Source organism: Primulina tabacum, chromosome 2, assembly GCF_025594145.1.
Source record: "Primulina tabacum isolate GXHZ01 chromosome 2, ASM2559414v2, whole genome shotgun sequence".
In the NCBI taxonomy this organism is placed as follows: domain Eukaryota; kingdom Viridiplantae; phylum Streptophyta; class Magnoliopsida; order Lamiales; family Gesneriaceae; genus Primulina; species Primulina tabacum.
Window position 1 is genome coordinate 9,658,851 of NC_134551.1, and position 26,420 is coordinate 9,685,270.

A 26,420-nucleotide genomic window follows, 5' to 3' on the forward strand; every position below is an offset into this window, starting at 1 on the left:
TTTCTTTATCACAATATTTTATTCTAAACCAAAATAGAAAAAAGTAATCATTTTATAGAAAAATATATATATAGTTCACCTATTTTCTTATAATTAAATGAATTATATATCTTATTTTTCATAATATATTCTCAAACCATTTATGCAAAATTCTGTCCCCAAACCTTTAAAAACCCGACAAAGATTTGGCACTAAAAATCACACATGCTTGAAGTTGATTTCCGAACGAAAAAAAAATCAGAGGAGGGAAACTAACGGCTTATCTTCAACCCAACAGCATACACAAAACTACTTGCTCTTATCTTTCACTCAAACATAAGAAAACTAAATGGCACTCGTTGCATCCAAAGAAGCGATCTCCTTAAATACCGGAGCGCAAGTTTCCGATTTTAAGGAGATAACCATTGGTGCTGAAGGTCTGCTGAAAAAGATTCTTCAGAAAGGAATTTCATGGCAGACTCCAATCCCTGGTGATGAAGTTCAAGGTAAATAATCCATGTAAAAGATATAATCTCCTTCGAAAAACAAATCGGGTTCGAATACATGGCATTTTGAGGCTAGCAGCATATGTAGAACGTGTTGATGATCGCATAATTCTGTTTCTTGATTCAGTTCATTACAGTGTAAGGCTGAAAGATGGAGATGACTTTGACTCTAGTCGGGATAGAGGAATTCCCTTCACATTCAAATTAGGCCAATGTATGTTCTCTGCCAATTCTTAACTCGGGATTTTTAGTGTTTTTCTTTCTTTTTTCGTGTACCGCTGGCACTAAGCAACAACGTTTGGATGGAATAATTATCCATAACGATTAATACACCGTTACCTCCAAATATAGCTTTCGGTAAAGTGGCTAGTTTATGATCCAACAAAGGTGTTAAATAGATTTTAGAGATTATTTTAAATATGATTCTATTGAATTTCTACTAGGTTATTTGGTGCTCGTTCTTGGCTGATTTCCTTTGTTTATACGGAGTTTTTGCATTAGAAAATGGGAACCGATTTTTCCAATGTTTACTTTTTTTTTCTTAACAAAAAAAAAAATGGTATGGTTTGGACACAAATTGATGTGATAGGTGAAGTGATCAAAGGATGGGATGAAGGGATTGCCACAATGAGGAAAGGTGAAAGATCAATGTTCACAATTCCAGCAGAATTGGGATATGGAGAAAAGGGGTGCCCACCTCAAATTCCTCCAAATTCGACATTAATATTTGATGTTGAGTTGATTTCATGGTTCCCCGTTAGAGAGATTTCAGGAGATGGAGGAATTTTGAAGAAGATTATAAGGGAAGGAGAGGGATGGGCTACTCCCAATCATCAAGATGAAGTTTTAGGTAAATTTATAAATATCCACTCATTGAGGGTAAATTTTACTAGAATATATATTTTTAAGTTGGTTGGAAGTTTTTTTTCTTTCAATTTTCAGCAAAGTATTGACATGAAGTCTAGTATTGCTGATATATCACGCTAAAACAGGGAACTTTGATGAAAATCAAATTTTGTTCTAAAAACCAAATTGAAACCAGAACAAAAAAATATATATATATAGGGTAATTTACACGATTGATTTTAGAATTTTCCTATGTTTCCAGCATTTTCTGATGATTTAACGTGTTATGTTCTTGCAGTGAAGTATGTGGCCCGATATGAAAATGGCACCATAGTCTCTCAATCTGATGAAGGCTTGGAGTTTTCTCTCACGGATGGTGAGTCTACTCGAAATCATAGGTCGTGATTTCTCACTTAGACATCATTAAATTAAATAAATATAAAGATTTCTATTTTCTCACGAGACGAACTTAATTCAAGTATGAAATTCTTTTTCTCAATATTATCATTATGATCTCATCATTCTCGTGAAGTTTTCTTACTTTAGATCACAGACGAAAATGAAGTTTGATGTCACATAATATCAAATGTAATAAAAACATATTTATTTCGTTTTTCGTCAGGCCATCTATGTCCCGCCATGGCCAAAGCCGTGAAAACCATGAGGAAAAGAGAGGAAGCAGAATTGTTGGTTAAGTTCTCCCGTAAGTGAAAACACACACTTTGTAGAGAAGAAAACAATTTGATCGAATAAAAACATAATTTAGTCCATTAAAATTAATTTTAATTTGTAGATGGTGCTCTTAGGCATTGCAAAAATGAGATGCTTAAAGTGGATGGAGATACTGTCTCTCCTTGCTCAAATCTCATCATTCGCGTCGAATTGATATCATGGAGAAGTGTAGTTGATATCGACGGACATAAGAAAATTTTGAAGAAATTAATGGAAACGGGCGAAGGGTTTGATCGTCCTAATGAAGGATCTCGTGTGAAAGGTAAATACTTGTTTTTTTTTTTTTTTTAAATGAGATTTATATATAAATGGCCTAATTCTTGGTTGAATATTTGTTTGATGTCTATGCTTTTGCAGTAACTTATATTGGTAAACTTGAAAATGGTACCATATTTGAAAGGAAAGGATCTGATGCAGAACCCTTTGAATATATCTGTGCGAGAGGTAACTACATATTTATCAATTGTATTTTTAATCTCAAGTAAAAATAAAATTTGATACTTCTGTACAATTTTCAATAAAAAGAAAACACACAAACCATACTTTAAATTAAGAGGAAAGATTGCATTTTTAGTATTGTATATCTACTTATTTGCAATTTTGATCTTTTGTGCTATCAAATTTCAATATTTAATATACTTTCATCTTTGTTATGCCAATTTTTACCCTATTTTGACTAGGCATTGATTTGGAAACAATGCTAAACTAATGTGATCGTGACGTATATAGTATCACATTAGTACTATCGATTGAAAATACTTAAAATTGTTAAAGAATACAGACCAATTTTCCCAAAAGTTTATCCACTAGTTTGATGCATTCCCTTGCTTTTCAACTCTTTATATATACTATTTTTGTTCTATATATCAATTGCAGAGCAAATCAACAAGGATTTGGATAGAGCGATTATGACTATGAAAAAAGGAGAAGTTGCTGTAGTAAAAATCAGCTCTGATGAAGCTTCATCAATTTACGAAATCAAATTGATCGACTTCATCAAGGTCCACATGATTATAAGTACTATCTTTTTTTTTTCCCTTCATTCTTGTCTGTAATCCCAATTCATCTTAAATTCTTGTCTCTACACACATATCTTGGATCGACTTCTTTTCGTTATCTATCGCTTATTATGATAATAACATATAGTTGATCGAAAGAATGAACGAAGAATCTTTTGATTATTATTCTTCAATCAATATTCTCGTTCTTCTTTTATTTATCAAATATACATATGTTCTTTTTGTCTATTTTTAAGAACTTTTGTTTGCAGGAGAAACCCTTCTGGAAAATGGACATTCGAGAAAGAATAATAGCTTGTGGAAGGAACAAAAACGAAGGAAACTTACTTTTTAAAGATGGGAAATTTCAACTTGCCTCTAGGAAGTATGAGGAGGAATGTGATATATGTTTCAAAACCAAATATCTGTAAATCTTTTATTATTTGGTTTTTTTTTTTTGAATTAAATATTTCTAAATATTCTACATTTTAACAGGGTTCAAAGTCGATTGAGTACAACCATTCCTTTAATCATGAAGAGAAACAAGAGGCCAATTCTTTGAGAGTATCGTGTTATTTGAACAATGCGGCTTGCAAATTGAAACTGGGAGAATATGTCGAGGTCATGCGACTCTGCACAAAGGTCTCTCTCTTTTTCATCTATCTTTCCTATCGCATAACTGCAAAATTGTTTTTTCTGGTTCACTAACGAGTTCAATTTCAAGTTTTGGACCAATAAGTTTTCAAAATTTGGTTTCGATACATTAAATTCTATTTTTCGGCTATTTTTGGTCTTATTAGTTGATGTGGCGCTGAAAAATATCATATCGAAAATCCTTATGTGAGATCAAAAATTGCTGATTTTTCAGATGTCATGTCAGAATTGGACTAAAAATAACTGAAAATTAAAAGCTAATGTATCAAAATTAAAAGCTAATGTATACTTAATGGACAAAAACATTAAATTAAACAAGTTAGGGATAAAAAATATTCATTTTCCATGCACACATCTTACAAATATTTGAGCTTCTCAGTGACATTTTGAAGTTGTGGATAATATCGTCATGTTATTTATAACTAACAATTATAATTGATGATTTATAACTCATTGTACACTAATGTTTAAAATTTGGATAATGTCTCTTGTTCGAGGCTCAATTACAAGAAACCCTTCTGCAGTTTAAAAATGTAACATTTATCTAGCTACTAAATCTCATATTATCTCTATTCCGAAATCATTTTTCTATTTGAATTTAAATAATACTATCTATAATTATTATTCAAATTTAGTCTCACCATATTTAATCTAATTTATTTATTTTAAGCTTTTGATACTACTAATTATTTAAATTTTGATTTATACTAAAAAGTATAATAAGAGGGTAATATATGTCAGTTTTATTCTTATCTAACTTATTTCATAAATTTCACAAACCATAAGGGTGTGTTTATATACATATATAAAGGGTTGAAGTCGCGTATTTCAAATCCGTTTGATTATTAGGATTAATTTAAATTTATGTTAGGTGAATTTCAAACCCACTCATTTATAATTTATTATATAAACTGTTAAGAGCCCATCGGTGATGTTGTATCTTCTAATCTTGGCTGGACAACCTGCAACTTTCAGCCACACCAATAAACAATACAGCCACACCAATAAACAATACAATATGATATGTTAAAATAAAACGGGGCTCAGACGAACTGATTTTGGCTTCTCCAAATACACAGTAAACCAAGGCGAAGACCACAAAGGTTTTCCGATCAAAACCCCGGTTACTGATAACCGACTCAACCCTAAGCAAATAGCCCCTAAGCACACAGCTCACCACACACAGTAGGCAAACTCAACTAAGGCGAGAAACGACACTGATCGAGACAACACAAGGAAGGAGACATCAGCTACCAATCTCACCACACTCTCTCGTATATCGATTTAGGGGTATACAGGAACGAGAGAAGAGAATGGCTCACAAACACAAAGCAAAGATCATTGCACGCCGAAGAAGAATGGAACGTACAGCGCAACTGCCTTTCTCAGAAAACTCACGCTACTCCCTTCTCTCAAGTCGGCTGCACACGCTCTGGAGAACAGAAACTTTAGGCGGCTGCTATAAATAAAAGGAAGGGAGGCTTCTTAGAGCCCTACAGCCCAGACGTGAAGACAAAAGGGGGTGGAAGCAAAAAGTCCAAGGTAATGGGCCGGAGGAAAGTTGGGCCAAACCCAACATTTCTCCACCTTTTGGCCCAACACCGGTTCAACTGGTCAGGAGAGTCACCTACATCCATCATCATTGCCCCACTTGCAGAAGACACAAAGTTAGTATAAGTACCAATATGTAGCAAACACTAAGTAAGCTACACTACAGAACAGAAACAGAACACATCAATCAGAAGTATCAAAGTTTAAAATTTTTGGACAAGATATAAATTTTTCAGCTGATAAACACTTAGTTCCCATGTCAGCAGGATTAAATTGAGAAGGGATTTTTTCAAGATAGACTATGTCTTTTGCAACCACATCACGAATGTAGTGGAATCTAACATCAATATGTTTAGTTCTATCATGAAAAACATGATTCTTACACAGTTGTATACTAGACTGGCTATCAGAAAATACTACAACTTCACCTTCAAGACAACCAATTTCAGAAATAAGACCTTTCAACCAAATAGCTTCTTTTAAAGCTTCAGTGACAGTAACATACTCAGATTCAGTGGTTGAAAGAGCAACAATGTATTGTAGTTGAGATTTCCAGCTAATACAGGCACCACACAATGTAAACACATAAGAAGTTGTTGAATTTATATTGTCCCTATCATTTGCATAGTTAGAATCCACATATCCAACCAATTTAACACCAACATCAGATTTTGAAAATTTTAAACCATGCTTTATAGAACCATTCAGATATCTCAAAAGCCATTTGACAGCTTGCCAATGGTAAACACCAGGATTAGACATATATCGACTCAAACAACTCACAGAATAAGCAATATCAGGCCTTGTGCTAACCATTAAATACATAACAGAACCTATAGCATTTGAATATGGCACATTCTTCATGTTTTTAACATCAAAATCAGTTTTCGGAGATTGCTCTTTACTTAGAACAAAATGACCAGCTAAAGGCACATTGACTGGTTTTGCATCCAACATGGAAAATTTACTCAAAACTTTCTCAACATAAGTATCCTGATTCAACAAAATGACAATGTTTTCTATCCCTATAAATGTTCATGCCAAGAATACGTTTAGCATCTCCTAGGAATTTCATATCAAATTTAGCACTCAAGCAATTTTTGACATGATCAATAATTTTCATACAAGAACTAATCAATAGCATATCATCCACATAGATAAGCAAGAAAACATGAACTTTAGCATTGTGTTTGAAATACAAGCAATGATCATAATTAATTCTAGTAAAATCCATAGAGAGCATGCATTCATCAAACTTTTTGTTCCATTGCCTAGGAGATTACTTCAATCCATACAAAGATCTCTTTAGCAAACAAACATGATCAGGATATTTAGAATCAACAAAACCATCAGGTTGCCTCATAAATTTTTTTCATCAAGTTCACTATGTAAAAAAGCAGTTTTAACATCTAATTGTTTTAATTCCCAATCAAACTGAGCAACAAGAGCAAGCATAATTCTCACACTAGTAAACTTTACAACATGAGCAAATATTTCAGTATAGTCTATCCCTTCCTTTTGAGTAAAGCCCTTAGCCACTAACCTAGCTTTAAATCTGACAGATTCACATTCATTCTTGACCTTAAATAACCACTTACAGTCCACAACAGAACAATTTTCAGGTTTAGGTACAAGAATCCAAGTGTTGTTAACATGCAGCGAATTAATTTATTCATTCATCGCATTTAACCATTGCACAAAGTTTTCAGATTTTAAAGCTTCTTCATATGACTTGGGTTCAACATTATCAATTGACTCAAACACACTAAATGCATGAGAAGTCATATGCAAATCATTAAAACGTTGTGGCTGCCTAATATTCCTTTTAGATCTGTCCCTAGCCAATTGATAATCATTCAAATCACTAAGATCAGTTTCAGGCATATTTTCAGCAATTTCTTCATGCACATCAGCATCAACATGATTATCAAAAATAGTTTCATACAGATTTTCAGGTAAATCGTTCACATCAGGAACATTCTGCACATTTTCAGAATCATGAATTGGACCAAGTAAATGCTCCACCTTGTTTGGATTAGTGGTAGGTTCAGGAATAGGTAAAGGAACAGATAAACAGGGAAATTCAAACTCATTGAAAACAACATCCCTACTGATTAACACTTTAAAACCAGGTTGGTCCCTTAACCACAATCTATAACCCTTAACCCCATCAGGATAGCGTTCAAGTTTGTCATTTTTCTAATGCACAAAAGCAGAACAACCAAAAACTTTCAAGTTTGAAAAATTAATTTGTGTACCAGACCACACATATTCTGGACACTTACCATTCAAAGGCACAGAAGGAGACCTATTTATCAAATAAGCAGCAGTACAAACAGCTTCACCCCAGAACTTTTTTGAAAGACCAGAACTTGCAAGCATACACCTCACCCTTTCAAGTAAAGTTCTATTCATACGCTCAGCTACACCATTTTGCTGAGGCGTATAAGGGACTGTCCTATGTCTTTGAATACCAGATTCAACACACAAATTGTCAAACAATCGATTACAAAATTCAAGACCATTATCAGTTCTTAGAATTTTAATTTTCTTACCTGTTTAATTTTCAATCAAGTTTTTCCAGTTTTTAAACTTCTCAAACACATCAGATTTGTTTTTCATTAAAAACACCCAAACTTTTCTTGAAAAATCATCAATAACAGATAGAAAATACTGATTTCCACCATGTGTTAGCACACTAGCAGGACCCCACACATCAGCATGCAAATACTCAAGTATTTCAGAGGTGACAGAGTGTTTGGGAATAAGGGAATTTGGAAATTTAACTCTGGACTGTTTACCAAGAACACAAGAATCACAAAATGGCATACAAGACAATTTATCACTACCAAAATAACCATCTTTGTGCAAAATTTCAAGACCTTTAGAACTCATGTGACCTAACCTTTTGTGCCACAAATCAATTTTGTCACTTAAGACAACATTCACAGAATTTTGCACACAAGATTCAGATTCAACATGACAAACATACAAGTTTATCTTTTTGACAGCTTTGAAAACCAATAAAGACCCTTTCATAATTTTCATAACCTCATTTCCTCATCTACCCTGTAAACCATCATCTTCTAATGCAGCACTGGAAATAAAATTATGACATAAATCGGGAACATGCCTCACATTTTTCAAAGTTAACACATAACCAGAATCAAATTTCAGCGATACATCACCAAGACCAGCAACTTGACACAATTTTTCATTAGCCATAGAAACAGACCCATGCTTCACTTCTTTACAATTAGAAAACAGATTTTTAAATGGGAACATGTGAAAAGTACACGCAGAATCAACTAGGCATTCATTCTCACACAAAGAACTTGAATGCACAGAATTCACCACGGACATATCACATACCTCAGTCACAATAAAAACATCACCCATGTTTTCACTACCAGAAGCCATATTAGCAAGGACATTATGCTGATGTTTGAAATCTTGGTTTTGGTTTCGCTTGGGCATAGAACACTCTCTAATGTAATGATCAGTTTCACCACAATTATAGCATTTTCTATTCTTGGGTCTCGACTTGGACCTCGCCTTACTCTTACCTCTATTTTTAACAGAAGATTGATTGTGGTTTGCAGGTTTTTGATTCTGAAATCTGTTTTTAGACCTTCCTCTAACAAACATAACCTCACCAGAATTATTACCACCCTTATTGGTCTTTAAATCTATCTCTTTGCTTTTCAGGCCGTTAACGACAGTTTCTAAACTTACTTGATCTCTACCATACTTAATAGGAGATTTAACATAACTGTAAGAATAAGGTATGACATTTAAAAGAACAATAGAGGTGTAATCATCAATATTTTTATCTCCTGTTTGCTTAATATCTTGAACTAATTTGGTAAACATATCAAGGTTTTCATCAATGTCCTTGTTTAAATCAAGTTTGAACCGGAAAAATTTCTCGAGCAAAAACAATTTACTGGGCAAGGAAGTTTCAGTGTAAAGTTCTTCTAATTTTTCCCAAAGTTCCTTAGCCGATTTCAGTTTACCAACTTTTCTTAACACAGAGTCAGACAAGTTCAGAATTATACACGAATAAGCAAACTCATCCAATTCAGCCTTTTTTTTCAGGAGTTTCAGCAGCAGAATATGACAAGTCTATCGCTTTGAAAACTCTTTGTTGTACCAAATACCTTTCATTTTCTGCTGCCATATTGAAAAATCTGTTTTTCCATTAAAAGGTTCGAGATTATATCCAGTCATAGCCATTTCCAAAAAACACAACAGCTAACAAAAAGAAACAAATTTTCACACAGAAAAATTTAAATCACATGAGATCAAAATGAACACAATGGAAGCAACTTTTAGTCACGAAAATGAAAACAAAACAATAAAAAACAAGCATATAAAACCTAGAGTTCTACCAGCAGCAATCCCAGCACATAAATCTGCGGCAAGCGGTTATGCTACTAAAGCAGTAAAAGAGGTTCCAGCCAATATACCAGAGCGAAACCCTAAGTAAGAGTTTCAGATTCCGACTAATCGACGGTGACGGCACGGCGGGCAGCAACCAATGACTCTGATACCACTGTTAAGAGCCCATCGGTGATGTTGTATCTTCTAATCTTGGCTGGACAACCTGCAACTTTCAGCCACACCAATAAACTGTAACATCCTAAAAATTTGAAGGTCCGCGTGAGCCACATGCATGCAAGTTATTAACTTTCTTTCGTATTTTATTAAATTGTTTTAAAGCATTAAATGCATCTTTATTCCATGAAATTGTGTAATTCATGATTTATTTAAAGTTCATGCAATCTAGGGTTTTATTTTAAATTATGTGTTTAATTATTTTGTGCATTTTATGTATAATTCATTCATGAAATTTTAAAAGTTCATGCATTAGGGTTTATAGGTGCATTTCACGCTCGATCGAGGATCAGAGTCCGGAGATTTCTCAGGAAAATTATTTTATTACACGATTTGTTTTATATATTAATTTTAAAACATTTTAAGTGTATTTTTCAAAAATGGGATTTTATTTGGGTATTTTTAACCGCAGTGTTTTAGTTTTTACAGTACGCAAAATTTATCGAATCGGTGGACTTTTTAATAGTTCGGTTAATATTTTCAAAATCTTTTCAACACGAAATATTTTTCAGGAGTGCGTTGGGAATTAATGGGCCTAATTTTAGGCTTGTTGAGCTTAAATATCGGTTTTAAATCTTTAAAATAATATTAGGGCCCATTAATAGGTTAATTAGTCATTTAATTGTTATATAATGCACCCTTAATCCTAAACCTAGCCACTTTGCACCTCTCAGCAGCCGACACCCCCACTCAAAATTTCCTCCCCTTCGGTTTCAGAGAAAGCACCAGCTGAAGGCCACGTTTTTGGCTTCTTGTTGCAAAGAAAAAAATCTCCGGCTCCCTCGAGTCATTCTTGTTCTTCCTCGCATCATAAGGCACGCATGTATCATTTATTTCTGCTTCATACACGCCATATATTCGCTGTAAATTTCAGTATTTTATGAAAAGCTTATGATCTATGTCATGCTAATATCTTTGAAGGAACTTTACATGAAAACTTGCATGTTTCATTTTCTTTCTCACGTTTTCTTTCTTTCTACTGATTTCCTGGTGCGAGAGGCCGCGGTTCTTGAGTATCTAGAGGTTTCTGGTGGTGTCAAGTCGCTGGCATGGGGTTTAGAAATCGGCTGGACGTGTACGAGTGGAGAGCCGAGAGTTTGGAGCAAGAGGGGCGATCGGGTCCTACGTTTAGTGTGCAGCCGTTTTATTTTCTTTGAGTTTGGTTTAGTTTAGATGAGTCACTAAGGTTCTAATAGTGTGTCTTGAGGGCTGACAGGTGGTGCTGTAGGGGAGGACCGATGTGTGAGGGGTTGGGCCATGAGTAGGTTGGTGATTGCTCAAAGGAAGGGTGACCGAGAAAACCATTTAATACAGCAGGTTTAGCCGTGGGTTAAGGGGCTGATTTTGGGGAGATTAGGGGCTGTTAGAGGTGTTTTAAGGATGGGTTAAGTTTGGGAAAATTTGGTTTAGTTTCGGTTCAATTCGGGTTAAAACCGGGACCCCGGTCCAAGTTTTGAAACGAATCGGTTAAGTTGTATTATGAGCTCGAGTTTACGTCTAGGAATACTTTTAATTATGTTTTGGGATATTTTAAGGAGTTCCGTAAGCTTCGGGTCAATTTTAGAGATTCAGGGTTGAAACGAAAATTTTTGGGTTTCCAGGGGCAAAATGGTCATTTTGCGCCCGGGGTGAGATTTTGGTCCTGGTAGCGCCCTGAGCACAAAATATAATATTTTAAATGATTATGCATCATGTTTACGATATTTATGCTATTATGATAATTATGATGCATGCTTGGTTTAAAGAAAAAATTATGTATATGCATGATTTTATTAAGTGATGAATATGATGACACATTTTGAAGGAAGTGATTTAGTTGTGACTGACACGATGACACGATGATATGATTGGAGATATCGTGAGGGAAAAGGCCCCAGAGGGAGCCCGTTTAAAGGAGAAGGCCCCAGAGGGAGCCCGTTTACGGGAGAAGGCCCCAGAGGGAGCCCGACGATCGTATTTCCATTGACATGATATGATGACATGATAGGCTCGGGCTCAGTTGACGGGTGAGAGTGTCGCTGATGTCCCCCGCCGCCGGGTACCGCGGTTACACGTAGATGGATCCATCGATTGACATGATGACATGATGATACGAAAGTCACAGCTAATGAACGGAATTCAAATTAAGATTTTAACACGTATATGTTAATACGATGGTACATGCTATTACCATGTTTTGACAGATCACGGTTACGCATACGATATGATAACATGATGAGACATGTTTTGAAAGGTTACGATTTTACACGACACGCTTATATTCATGTTTTTAAGCTCATGAAACGTATTTTGATTATACTATTTTTCACTGCTGTGTGCTACGTATATGTACTTGTTATTACTGGTACAGGTGTGTTGAGTCTTTAGACTCACTAGGCGTGTGTGATGCAGGTGAGCATTTTGATCAGGGGACCTGAGGTGCCGAAGACTGAGTAGGCAAGCGGGATGCGCGGTGACACGACCCGAGGACCATTATTTTTCCGCATATTGATTCACGTCTTTTGAGAGGAGTTGCACATTTTTATATGTTGATGATATTACGATTTTTACACGTTACGCTTTCGTTTGATTTTGGAGTAGTTTAGAAATTTTAAAACTGCGTTATTTTTATTGTCAAATATTTAAGATCATTTTAAAATGTTATTTCGAGATTGCGAAGCTTTTATTCAATTAAAAAAAAATGTCTAGTTGAATTTTGAAAATGAGCGAGACGTTTCATAAACAATACAACATGATATGTTAAAATAAAACGGGGCTCAGACGAACTGATTTTGGCCTCTCCAAATACACAGTAAACCAAGGCGAAGACCACAAAGGTTTCCCGATCAAAACCCCGGTTACTGATAACCGACTCAACCCTAAGCAAATAGCCTCTAAGCACACAGCTCACCACACACAGTAGGCAAACTTAACCAAGGCGAGAAACGACACTGATCGAGACAACACAAGGAAGGAGACATCAGCTACCAATCTCACCACACTCTCTCGTATATCGATTTAGGGGTATATAGGAAGGAGAGAAGAGTATGGGTCACAAACACAAAGCAAAGATCACTGCACGCCGAAGAAGAATGGAAAGTACAGCGCAACTGCCTTTCTCAGAAAACTCACGCTACTCCCTTCTCTTCAAGTCGGCTGCACACGCTCTAGAGAAAAGAAACTTTAGGCGGCTGCTTTAAATAAAAGGAAGGGAAGGCTTCTTAAAGCCCTACAGCCCAGACGTGAAGACAAAGGGGGTGGAAGCAAAAAGGCCAAGGTAATGGGCCGGAGGAAAGTTGGGCCAAACCCAACATAAACAAGCGATTGGATACCACAACATGTGTAACACTCTATGTATATATAAATATTTATTTATACATATTTTGTTTTGAAAGTTTTGATGTAATTACGATGTTCAACAAAATTAAATATGATAATTATTTTTTAAAAAAAAAATTGCATCAAAGAAATGATAAAATTAACGTGAAAAGTTTTCTTTCTTTATATATAGTATATATATAATAATACTATAGATATAATATTAATTATGATTGTACTTATTATTGATAATTAGTGTTACCAAAACAGGTATTAGAGTTAGAACCCTTTAATGTCAAAGCTCTCTTCAGAAGATCCCAAGCATACATGAATACATCGGATTTGGATAAAGCCGAAGAAGACATTAAGAACGTGCTCGCCCTTGATCCAAACAACAAGTAAGTTTCATGTCTGCATACATACATATATATATATACACATGTTGTCCGGTCCAAACGAAGAATTTTTACTATTGAATCAAGAATCCTAAAATAGCCTTCAACCACATATATGCCATTCCCCCTCGCTGCTCCACCATCCATTTTCTTATATATATATATATATATATATATATATATATATATTACATACACATCGCTTGTGTTTTGACGCTAGTATTTATTATGGTTGAACTTTCATAATGAATCTTTTAGGGATGTGAGGATGGTATACAAGAAGTTGAAGGAGAAACTAAGGCAATATGGTCGACAAGAATCAAGAATTTATAGTACTATGATTTCAAGGATCACGGATTAAGCAGTTGATTCGACCTACTTTTAGAGCATTGTCTTAAGTATGCATTCAACAATCCACATTTATTTTTATACGTGAGATCCATGATTTTTTATAGACGTAAGAATGAATAAGGACTATTGAATATAATACTCTTAGGTTAGTATCTCATGAAGCAAGTTAAGCTAGCTAGGTACGGTCTCGATCGAAAAGGTCTAGCCACCAATTAATATTAATTTTAACTGAAATTTGATATGTATTATATAATCTGCAGGAATACGAAAACTTATAGTCATAAACCACTTTCAAATTTCAAATGTAATTTAATATAATCGAAATAATTCAGAGCTTCGTTAACTTAATTATATTGTTATCATATATAGTTTCACACATGAGATTATACATGTATCCCTCCATCATTCAAACCATTGCTCTGGGGGTGATTGGTTTTTAAAATCAATTTGATTTACTTAAAATAATTTATATTTTTTTAACCGTTAAAAGAAATTATATTGACATGGAAGTAACTAATTAGGAAAAAAAATACGGAAAATACATAAAATACAGTTATAGAGTGCAAATTTGTGATGCGTCTTTTCTGATTACTGGCTAGTTAATTTGATTGTGTTGGTTTTGTTACGAGAAAAAAAAATATAGGATCCGATATGCTTAGTGAGGGATTTCTAAGATATTTGAAAAACAAATTTACAAAGGATATCCTAATGAAACTGATAATTGGCTAGTTAATTTGATTGTGTTGGTTTTGTTACGACAAAAAAATTAATTTTATTATTTATTTATTTTTATAGCAATAAATCTAATTAAAAATTGAAGATGTCAAAATATATTGTCGATATTATTAAGGATGAGTCGAACACATTAACTTTGAGTATGGATTAATACGAGTCCAGTTTTAGGTTTAAATGGTTTGTTGGAAATGTAATCAAAGTTTCACGTTGGATATACATGACGAAAATCATGAGTTTATAAGATGAAAAATATTTCAATTGGTATGAAGCCTTTTAGGTAAATGTAAAAAACAAATTCATGAGTGTTTACTCCAGTAGAAAATATCATATCATATCATTGTGGAGATATGTGTGTTATATTATACAAGAAGTTGCGCCTACCATGGGGCTCGAGATCATGACCACAAGCTCTGATACAATTTGTTAGAAGAATTACCCTTTTGTTATTCCGTTGATATTTCTCAAAATAGAATTCACATAGAAGAATATGAAATCAAATAGAATAAAAGATGGGTTGACTCAACACCTAACTACTATGGTTACAAGTATATATACGTGAGATTTTTGTACATATACAAGCAAAAAAATAAACTCTTGAGCCTAACTGAACACCTAACTACTAGTTAGTAACCATCAGAAAATCATGTGCTCCTTTTAATTCTTTATCACATCACTTGCTATAAAACCTTGGCCAGCATCTTAACAATTCTCCACCTTGGCTAGATTTTTCCATCTTTCGGATGAAGCAACTCCATGCAATACTTAAACTTTGTTCTTGAAAGAGTTTTGTGTTGGGAAAAACCCATAAACCGCAGAATCCATCATGATAAATCATCAAGAATTTGACTGAAAACTTAAGCGGAAGCGTACCTGAAGCCATAATCCTGAATTCTTTAGAACGTGTCTTGATCTTCCAGATCTACGCGCTCTTTTCTTGAGAGAATCCTTTAGTTTCTCTTCAGAACTATTTTCTTAATGGGGGAGAGAATAGTGAAAGTGATAACGCGAGATCTGGGGACCATGACCCATATTTATAGATAATGTTTATCAATATCTTCTGATATTTCTGTTTTAGCTCATCATAAAAACAGAAATTACACTTATGTCTCTACACATTAAAGGCCCACAACCCATTAGATACATTAAAGCCCAATAACCCGAAACATTAATTGATCACTCTATTTTGAGCTTAACTTAATAGACAACCCACAATACATAATTATTCACATATAAGCCCATATAAATAAATTGATCCAACATTTTGATCATCATGTCGGCAGGATTCTCATTTGTAGATAAATTCTCTAACTTTACTTTTTCTTTTGCAATAATCTCCCTTACAACGTATATTTTAACATCAATGCATTTTTTATTACTTTCATGATAAACTTGGTTCATGGCTATGTGAATCCCACTTTGACTATCACAAAAAACTCTTGGGATTACACTGATTTTCCAAATCAGTAACCATCCCACTCATTCAAGTAGCTTCTTTGATGGCCTATGGGACAACAATGAATTCAACCTTTGTAGTAGAAAATGACATTGCGTGGTGCAAGTTACATTTCCAACAAACTACATTCCCGTGATATTTGAATACCATCCAATTAGAGATCTCCTTGAATCAAGACAACCTGCGTAATCTGCATCCACAAAGCCATTTATCACTTCTTTATTTTCTCCCTTCCTTTCATACAACATGCCCATTTTAGATTTTCCCATGAGATACCTAAAGATCCATTTCACATCTTCTATGTGTTTCCTCCCCGATTTGCTCATGTAACGGATTACCAAGCACTACATAGGCTAGATCAAGGCATGTGCAAACCATGTCGTACATGAGACTCCCTACAACATTAGCATAATGTATCATTTCTGTATATTGCACTTCCATTTCAATCTCAAATGAGTCTTTACGTGACATCTTGAAATGTTGTGCTGATGGAGTTAGGACTGATTTCGATTTGGCCACATTGAATCTCTTCAAAACTTGCTCAATATAACCACTTTGAGAGATATAGATTCTGCCAACAGATCAATTTATATTAATTTCCAAATATATTATCTTAATAGCATGCCTCGTATCCTTAATTTCAAACTCACTTTTCGACAACTCTTTTCAACAACTTTGTATCAATTTTGTTCTTTGATGCAACTAGTATATCATCGACATAAAGTAATAAATAAGTGTCAATATGCTTATAATTTCTTTTATGATAAAAAAAAAACAGTCAAATTCTTTTATCTTATACTATTTTTTAGCATAAAAGTATCAAATCTCCGATACCATTAGTAGGGGTATTTTTTGGGTTCACACAATGATTTCTTCAATTGACACGCTTTGTCCTGCTTTTATAAAGCCTCCAGGTTGTGCATAAAAATTCTTTCCTCCAAGTCACCATGTAAAAAATCTATTTTAACATCGAGTTGGTCCAACTTCAAGTCTTCTTGCACAACTAAGGACATCAACAATCTTATGGATATATCTTTTACCACTGGCGAAAAACTTCATTGTAGTCCACTCCATTGAGCTATGAATACCCCTTAGCTACAAGCCTAGCTTTGAATATGGCTTTTTCAACCTTTTTTTATAGATTATTTTACCTTATACACCTACTTACAGTCAATCACTCTTTGTCCCAATGGTTTTCCAACCAAATCCCAAGTTTAATTCTTTTCCAGAGACTTCAACCCATCTTGCACGGTCTCTAACCAATTTTAAGATTAACACTACACATAGCTTCTTTGAAAGTCAATGGTTCTTCTCCTTCGATTTCATTTGTTGTTATAAGAGAAAAGGTCAACATATCTGCATATCCAAATTTAGAAGGTGGTGTGATTTTCTTTTTAGTTCTATCTCTGGTTAAAAAATAATCATCCATTGTTTGAGGATTAGTTTGAGATTCCACTCCTTCACTAAAAATTTCCAATGAATTACCACATGGTATTTCAGAAAACTCCATCTCAAAACGAGATTTTTTTATCACCATATGAACTTTGATCATGTGGGTAGTACATCTCATTTTCATATATATCACTTCCCTGCAGATGATTATTTTTTGTTGCCCTTTATCACTGTACCAGAATTTGAAACCTTTGACACATTCCGCATAGCCTAGAAACATACACTTCAAAGCTCTGCATTCCAACTTTCCTTGATTAATGTGTGCATACACAAGCAAAGATTCTTAGATTGCTCAGGTTTGGGGCATAACCTGACCACCTTTCCACAAAATTTTTAAGCTCAATGGTTGTAGGTGGACTTCTGTTAATAATATATATAGATGTAGCAGCAGCCCCAACCCATAAATTATTTGGCAAATCAACGTACACCTTACTTTTTCTATATTGGTTTTATTCATTCGTTCCTGACAACCATTTTGTTGTGGAGTTGCTCTCACTGTAAGATTTCTTTCTATGCCATTATCCTTAATTTTTTGAACTCCTCTGAATATAATTCTAAACCGTTGTCCATTCGCAACATCTTTAACTTCCTTCCAGTTTGTGTTTCAACGAGAATTTCAATTCTATAAATTTTCCAAATGAGTCAGTATTGTTTTTAAGAATATATATCCAAACTTTGAGTGAAAAATCAACAATAAGTGAGAGGAAATATTTGTCACCACTTTGTGATGGGACTCTTGAAGGTCTCCAAAGATCGTTGTGAACATAGTCTAAGATTCCTTTAGTTTTGTGAATTCGAGTGAAAAGCTTCAATAATTTTGGTTTTCCAAATATACAATATTCACAAAATTGAATTCCAGTCAAATGATCTTTCCCAAGAAGGCCCTGTTTTCCGAGCTCCTTGAGCCCTGCATCGCCGACATCGGCTAATCTCATATGCCAAATCTAGGCTCTAGAAAAATTTGTCTTTAGTTGTTGTAATGGGAACAAAAACAATATAAGCTTTTGCTTACAAGTAAGTATAAGACGTTTTCAAGTCTTCCTTTCATTATTACCGTTTAACCTTTCAAGATCTTAAAAACTCCACCTTCGACCTTACAAAAAAAATCCATCGGAATTAAGCATTAACACTGACACTAAATTTCTTCTGAGTTCAGGTACGTGCATTACATCATTCAAGACTCTCTCAGTTCATCTTCAAGCTTAAGTTTTATGGATCCAATGCCAATGATTTTCCATCTTTTGTTATTTCCAAGCAATACACTTCCTCCTTCACATGATTTTATGAGAGGAACCAATTCTTTTGTGGACACATATGGAAGGAGCAACTCGAGTCAAGAACTCATTCTTGACTTGTTTCTTCACTAGTTTAACAAACAACTTCACTGATGTCATACCCTTCAGATGCTACATGGACATCTTCATTATCACTTCTCTTGTCCAAATTACACTTCTTATTCTTACAATCAGGACAATCTTCCTTGAAATTTCCCTCTTTCTTGAACATAAAACATTTCCTCCTATCTTTAGATTTGGATCTAATAATGTTTCTGGGTTTAAATTCTCTCTTGTTGCTTCGCCCATGATATTCAATCCTTCTGCCCTCGTATCATCGACCTCTTCCAATCGTTTCTTGAGTTCCTTAGAGAACAATGTCGTTCAAGAGTTGATTATCACCCCCTCTCACAAATCAATGTATCTCAAATACTATCGAATATGCTGGATAGTGATCTCATAAGAATTAGTGCTTGATATTCATCGTCGATTTTGATATTAATAATTTCAAGATCCAAAATTATCTTATCAAAATCATCGAGATGGTCTTCCAAAGATCTCTATGCCAACATCTTGAAAGTGTATAATTTTTGCTTTAGATACATCATGTTTGCCAAAGATTTGGTCATATACTGATTTTCCAATTTTTGACAAATTTTCGCCCAAGATTTTTCCTTTAAAACCTCTCTCAAAACTTTATCACCTAATGATAGAAACAGGGCATTGTGTGCCTTATCGAAGATCCCCTTTTTCTTTTCGTCGGACATTGATTCTGGTATTTTCTTATCGACTTCTAGAGCTTCTTCCAGACCTTGATATACGAGAAAGGCTCTCATATTGAGCCACCATATTCCAAAATCACTCATGTCTATGAATTTATCAATATAAAATCTCGTGGATGCCATTCTTGATGGAATTGCCTGATCAAACCTAGCTCTCTGATACCAATTGTTAGAAGAAATTACCTTTCCGTTATGTAATTGATATTTCTCATAATAGAATTTACGGAGAAGAATACGAAAACAAACTGAACAAAATATGAGGGTGAGGAGAAAAATAGAAAAGCTTATCATTCATTAAAGAAAATTGTTTCTTTACAAAAGATAATTGTTACAAATACTTATAAAATAGGAAAAAAATAAACTTTTGGGCCTAACTGAACACCTAACAACTATTAAAAAAAAACATGTGCTACTTTTAACTCTTGATCACATCACTTGTTGTTATACTCTAATCTTAGATTTTCATCACATGTTGGACAACTTTGAGATTATTCCACACAATATTGACCTCTCAAAGTCTCGATATGCTACATTCTACCTAATAAATGTCTGTGAGATCCCAGAATGCGCAATATTAGCCTATGACACTTCTCGAATCAAGCGATCCTACTCGGATACTAATTAGAGTTTCACATTCCTTACAATTTTAAAATTACCTAGTCTGTTTATTGTGTACATGGGGATGGATATGATTTAAAATCTCTGTACAAACAACATAATGAGATAAAATATTTATATTTCAAATCCTTAGTTAATTTACGAAATAGTATTGATACACATGTTAAGATGACTCATGCCACACCTAAAGTGTTTCAACAACCCTTGAATGAATATTTGATGGGGAGGACCTCGTCTCAAAATTTAAGAGATCCATCGATTTAATGTTTAAATAAATATGTGGTGTATCACTCCACGACTTGCATAGTTAATCCATATATGGATGTTAATCAAGCTATATTGTTTGTATAATATAAAGCGAATAAACACATAAATTTCAAATTCTTAAATAAACTTACAAAGTGGTACTGATACTAAACTCTAATTGAATATACCGATATCTAAGTTTAAAACCTTATATATTCAAACGTTTATAAAAATAGCATAAGTTCTGCTGATAACAAACTGTTTCACATTGTTTCAGGGGCTAGCTGTTATTTTCATATATTAATAGGTTTCTAGCTGGACGTCGTGAAATCAAGCCGAATTACACTTTTGCTTATTCATATAAAGAATTTGTGAACAAGTTCAAACCGCACTCCAACCTGACCACATAATCTAGCTGATCAAATCTATCAGATAGAGTACGACTCACAAATTATGGACGTATCATACTAACTCTTGATTGACATGAATACTTCCTTAAATGTCAAGAGTCAATGAACTTTTCTGAATCCAAGCCATAAAAGCAATAAGCATTAAATGAGTGTTAAATAGTGTACTATGAAGAGAAGTTGACAATTTCATCCAGTCGGATGTTAGTATATACGATCGTTGAAATTTTTCGACCATTCGGAGATTTACAAGTATCAATATGCATATTCAAGATTTAAGAATATACAGGACTGAAGCTTTTACAATCTGATATATACAAGATTTCTTACACTTTTATTCTTTCAATATCAAGTTGCTCACTAGCACACGATTATATTTCATATCAGATCATCAATGATCGTTTTGTGTTACTTCTAAAAATCTAGTTGTTCAAAACTATTTGTTGAAGAGTTGCGTTGTATCTGTCTGAATCGAGGGTTCCACAGACAACCAAAGTTTCATTGTTGTTTAATTTTTTTCTTAAGAGTTTTGATTTAGGCAGCGATAGTCCTAATCAAAGTGATTTTCTTCTTAAGTAGAAGAAGAGGCCATGTAGGAGTCGTTAATTTCCAAACATCCATAAAACCTTGTGTTCTTTACTTTGAGCTTTATATTTATGTCTACTTTGATTTATTTCTCTTGCCACATTGTTAAAAGACTGTATACATTGAATATATTATTATATCACTAGTCTAACCGGATTGTTTTACGCACTTTAAAACACTTTTCAATGGTCCAACAATGTCTAATCCTGTAAGAAAAGATATTTACAACTAATAAATGTTAATTTCAGCTCGAGTTTTCAAGAATTTTTAAAATAGTTCATTCACATCCTTTTTTAGAATCCCAACAAGTAGTATCAGAGATGATTTTTCTTAAAATAATATATATTTCAAATGTCATCATTTAACAAGATATCTATGTTTTCTAAACAATATTATGATGCTTCGAAGATATGAATGCGCGCAAATTTAGCTGCACAAAGATGTGACATATTTTATGTCAACACCGATGATTCAATGAATATTCTTAAAACTAACATGGTCATAGTGTCACGGCACAGCTCACTTGTGATATTGTCTGCTTTGGCCCGATGCCTCACGACTTTAAAACTCATTACAACGTGCGGCGTCCACACACACTGGCTCTGATCCCAAATGTCATTGCCCAGCCCACTTGTGATATTGTCCGCTTTGGTCCGAGGCCTCACGGCTTTAAAATGCGTCACAACGTGCGGCGTCCACACACACTGGCTCTGATATCAAATGTCATGGCCCAGCTCACTTGTGATATTGTCCGTTTTGGCCCGAGACATCACGCCTTTAAAACGTGTCACAACGTGCGGCATCCACACACACTGGCTATGATACCGAACCCGAAAACCCAACCCGCCACCACTCCTTCCTATATCCAGTCGAATCATCAGAGTGGCAAATCATATAACATACGATAATGGTATAAAAAAGAATAGAAGAATAATTGTGCTCGACCGTAACTTTTAAAAAACGAAATATGACGCTGAAATTATAATTTTAAAACAAGCACACTTACTTTAGATCTAGATTAAAATGTGAAGGACGATTTATTTGCTAGGATTTTCGAATCCTCATTGGATTTGGACAGCAGCAAAACTTCGATACTTGGCAGACCTTGGGAAGAAGAACTAGAAATCTTGAGAGAACTTTGAGAGAAAATTCTTGAAATTTTTTGTTGTGAATTTTCGAATGGGATATGGTGGTATTTATAGGTGATGAGGTGAAAATCTTACCATAATTTTGTTGATATTTCTTCCAAAATTTTGAGATAATTCTTCCATAATTCTAAATTTTTCTTCCAAATATAATATCATAGCATACTTGGAAAAACGTGTTCACCAAGTATTCTTAATTTTTGAAATTTGATATTGGACTGGATGGTTGAATATAGACTGCTTTCTTGTAAGTTTTATAACGTACCTAGACTACATTGAAATTTGCTAGCTTTCTTGTTGATCAAAACTGTCTTGTATGTAATATTTTCTTCAAAATTTGATTGATATCTCAGCCTTTATTTTCGTTATTAATACATGTCTTGCACTGGATTTCGATTTTTATGTATTTATTTGCTTGAAAATTTTGAATATCATGTATTATTTAATATTTTCAAATTTCTTTTTAATATGATATCAAGATTTTTAAAATATAATCTTATACATGTCTGTGACTAAATAAATAATTATATTTCCAAAAATTTGAACTGCTCACGTGTTCTTTCATAAACTTAATGGGTCGAATCTTATGCCCTGCAAACCTAACCTGTTGTATCGTATAAATCATCTCTATACTTTTCTGACTCTCTGTCGAGCTACTTTGTATCCGTTGATACTTGTTTTAATTTTAAATATTTACTCAAATTGGTTATTTATTCAAAATTATATCGATTGTCTCATTATAAGTTAGATTGTCTTCTCATGTTAAACAAATCTATGATTATTCCACGCAATACCGACTTCTCTAAATCTCGATATGCAATGCGCAATGTTGGCCTATGGTACTTCTCGAATCAAGCATTTCCGCTTGCCTACTACTTGTGTTTATTTTTCCTTACAATTTCGAAAGTAAGTTTGTGCACATGGAGGTGGATATGGTTCAAGCGATGCATACATACAACATAATGTGGCAAAATACTTATATTTCATATATAGTACGGATTTAGTTGGCTTATGCTATATTCGGAGTTTTAGTACTGGTGTCGCAGCAACCCTTGACTAGATATTGGATGGGAACGAAGGGCCTCCGCCTCACCTCAAAACAAATTAGGTTAATCATCTAATGGTTAAATAAACACGTTGTGTAACACTCCACGAGTTGGATAGTTAATCTCATACATGGATGTTAATCAAGTCATACCGTGGCGTCTATATGACATAAAGCGAAAAAACACTTAAAATAAAGAATTCTTCAATTACCTTACAAAATGGTACTGATAATAAACGCTGACTAATGCATTAAGTTTACAATTATAACACATGCGATAAATATTTAAATTCTTATAATACTTAGTTGAATAAAATTAAAAAATGGTACCGATATCAAACGATAATGTAATGCATTGATGTTTAATGCGTCTCTTCTCTATTTTAACATACACCTATCCCTCAAAGTACATGATAGAAAAAATTCACAAACTAAAATTTTTTGTCTGAGGGGAAACAAAAAACTATAATTTAAAAAAAATAAAATAAAATAGAAGATAAAGACTCAATTTAATTATTTTTTATGGCTAAGACTAAATAAATGCTCATTCCATAATTTCCCACATTTGGATTTACTTAAACCACAAATATTTAATTTCATCCATCCATTTGAAGTTACGGTGTTTTCTCATAAAATCCGTAGAGAATTTGTGTTACATACACTTGGAATAGAGCGAATCCACTGGCTAAAAACCCCATTAATTAGTACCATAAATTTTAAATACACGAAATATGTTCAGTTGTTTGGATAGAGCTAAAGTTAAACTAAGAACCCCATAATGTACACCTGCAATATTTAAGAGTGACACCAATTTTTTGTCCATTCTCCAAACAAAAGTCAAAATTTATGTGATTTAACGTATATTAGGTAACAAGGGATAAGAAAAATGCATTAACTTAGTTGTAAACTTAACTTATACTTAGTAACATGCATGATGACAGTCTGCTATTTTAATTTTCCTACAACATAATATGGCTTTTTTCTTTAGTATTATTCTATTTTGGCACAATGCAATCCGATTTCATGCAAAGGGGATTGTGAAGTCCATCTTGTATAAATTTACAAGTCAATTGCTCTTGAAAAACCACTTCTTTTGGCACTAAAAAAGTACTCCTGGCATATAGAGTTTATCCATGGAGTCCCCTAATGCCGTTGCCGGTAACAAAACCCTGTCTGATGTCTCGAGCAAAAGTGGTGAAGAAATGGATCATCCTTTGGTTGTTGGTGAAGCCACGTCTAATCTTTCGAGCAAGAATTCAGAAGAGAAGGTGGGATTTTCTGCTGTCCCTGGTGGATCTAATATTCAAGGGGCTAAAGATTGTAATGAGTTGAATCCTGAAGTTAACTCATTGAACTCCAACAATAAATTCCCACCTGTCGTTGGAACATCAAAGGATTCTCCTAAAGGGGGAGATCTTGATGAGTCGAGTCTTGAAGTTAACTCTTCGAAAGCCAAGGATGAAACCCCTCGAATCGTGCTTGATCCGATAGATGAGTCTAGTAAAGGGAAAAATCTGGAGGAGTCGAATCATGAAGTCAACTCACCGCATACCAATACTGGTGAAATTCCTCCCCTCGTGAAGGATCCGTTACAGAACTCTGCTAAAGAGAAAAATCTTGATGAGTCTGATGTTGAAGTCCCTTCTGTTGAACCAGAGGCATCTCACGTGGCAAATGCAGATCAGGACGATGGTGAATATTCTTGTAAGTACTGTCATAGGAAGTTTACCAACAAGCAGTCGTTGGGCGGGCACCAGAACGCCCATAAATTTGAGCGTGCCCTAGAGAAAGGTGCGTACGAGTCCCGTGAGTTGCGTGCTGGATACTTTAGTGGGACTTCATCCTATCCCAGGATCATCTCTCCTCTATCATCCCACCCTGGATCTTTGAAAAGATCTTATGCATATATGAACAGGCCACTCCAGATCAGCAGGCCGTATCAGTCTCAACAAATCCTGCAGCATCAGGCAATGCAAGTTTCACGTCCCGTGATGCCTAGCGTGCTGCCTCAGGCTGTTCCTCACCATTTTCATGAACTTTATCGTGGTTATCACCCTGGTGGGGCCGTGCCAGTGCCGAGGATTTCGACTGCTGTCCCCTCAGTGCCTGTTCCAAGAGTTTCTCAGTTTGTTACGGCCCAGCCTTCATACCTTCCCAGTCTTGCTCTAACTCTTCAGATTCCTAATCCAGGAACACCAAGTTCCAGTTCCAGGCCCGTTTATCAGGGCTTGCCAGCTTTTCCTGAATCCAGATCCGTCCCTGGAAGAAACGCTGGAGTCCAAAACAATAATCAGAGGAATGCTCTTGGAAATGAGGAGGATGATTCAGGCCTGGATTTAACTCTCAGGCTTTGATCGATTTCATGTTTTATTTATCTCAACAATTTATGTTCAATTGTAACTTTGGCAATTATTGCTCTTCATTTCCATTGCCATGAAAAAATTCATATGCCTTTATATTTCTTTTATCAAAATTTAGAATTCATAACCGGAGATGTGTGCTTTCAATTCTTTCATTTTTCGGTCACCATGGCTTGGTTCCGAATTACACTAAGAGATGTTGTTTAAAGAGCGCGTTAAATATTTTCGGACTTCTAACTCAAAATTATTGGACTAAACGTCTGATAACGGTATAACTCGATTATTTTAGATCATGAAACCAGAAGTATAGATTTAAACCGATGCGTTACGTCGGTAGCTATACATGACAACATAGTTAACTATATTCGTTACTCAAAAACAAAAACAAAAAC

At 34.5% G+C, this 26,420-nt stretch overlaps 1 protein-coding gene across 2 annotated transcripts; it reads left to right on the top strand.

Annotated features, from left to right (window-relative positions):
• Positions 1-206: 206 nt before the first annotated feature.
• Positions 207-14,062, top strand: LOC142529999 (70 kDa peptidyl-prolyl isomerase-like). 2 transcript variants are annotated; one of them, XM_075635751.1, is made up of 12 exons: positions 209-485; positions 613-699; positions 1,075-1,335; positions 1,630-1,707; positions 1,954-2,034; positions 2,125-2,325; positions 2,421-2,507; positions 2,940-3,064; positions 3,334-3,454; positions 3,555-3,703; positions 13,451-13,578; positions 13,834-14,062. In XM_075635751.1, exons 1-12 carry the CDS (start codon positions 329-331, stop codon positions 13,934-13,936), a joined length of 1,578 nt encoding a protein of 525 aa, XP_075491866.1. In that variant the 5' UTR covers positions 209-328; the 3' UTR covers positions 13,937-14,062. The 2 variants fall into 2 exon arrangements, with proteins under 2 accessions (XP_075491874.1, XP_075491866.1); XM_075635759.1 differs by lacking the exons at positions 13,451-13,578; positions 13,834-14,062 and adding an exon at positions 12,275-12,526 and having other exon boundaries at positions 207-485.
• The last annotated feature ends 12,358 nt before the right edge of the window (positions 14,063-26,420 follow it).

Bases quoted from the DNA above. Each gene is read 5' to 3' on its own strand.
- LOC142529999 (XM_075635751.1), top strand. From the start codon at position 329: ATGGCACTCGTTGCATCCAAAGAAGCGATCTCCTTAAATACCGGAGCG. The intron at 1,336-1,629 runs GTAAATTTATAA...ATGTTCTTGCAG, and splicing joins TCATCAAGATGAAGTTTTAG to TGAAGTATGTGGCCCGATAT. The intron at 2,326-2,420 runs GTAAATACTTGT...ATGCTTTTGCAG, and splicing joins TGAAGGATCTCGTGTGAAAG to TAACTTATATTGGTAAACTT.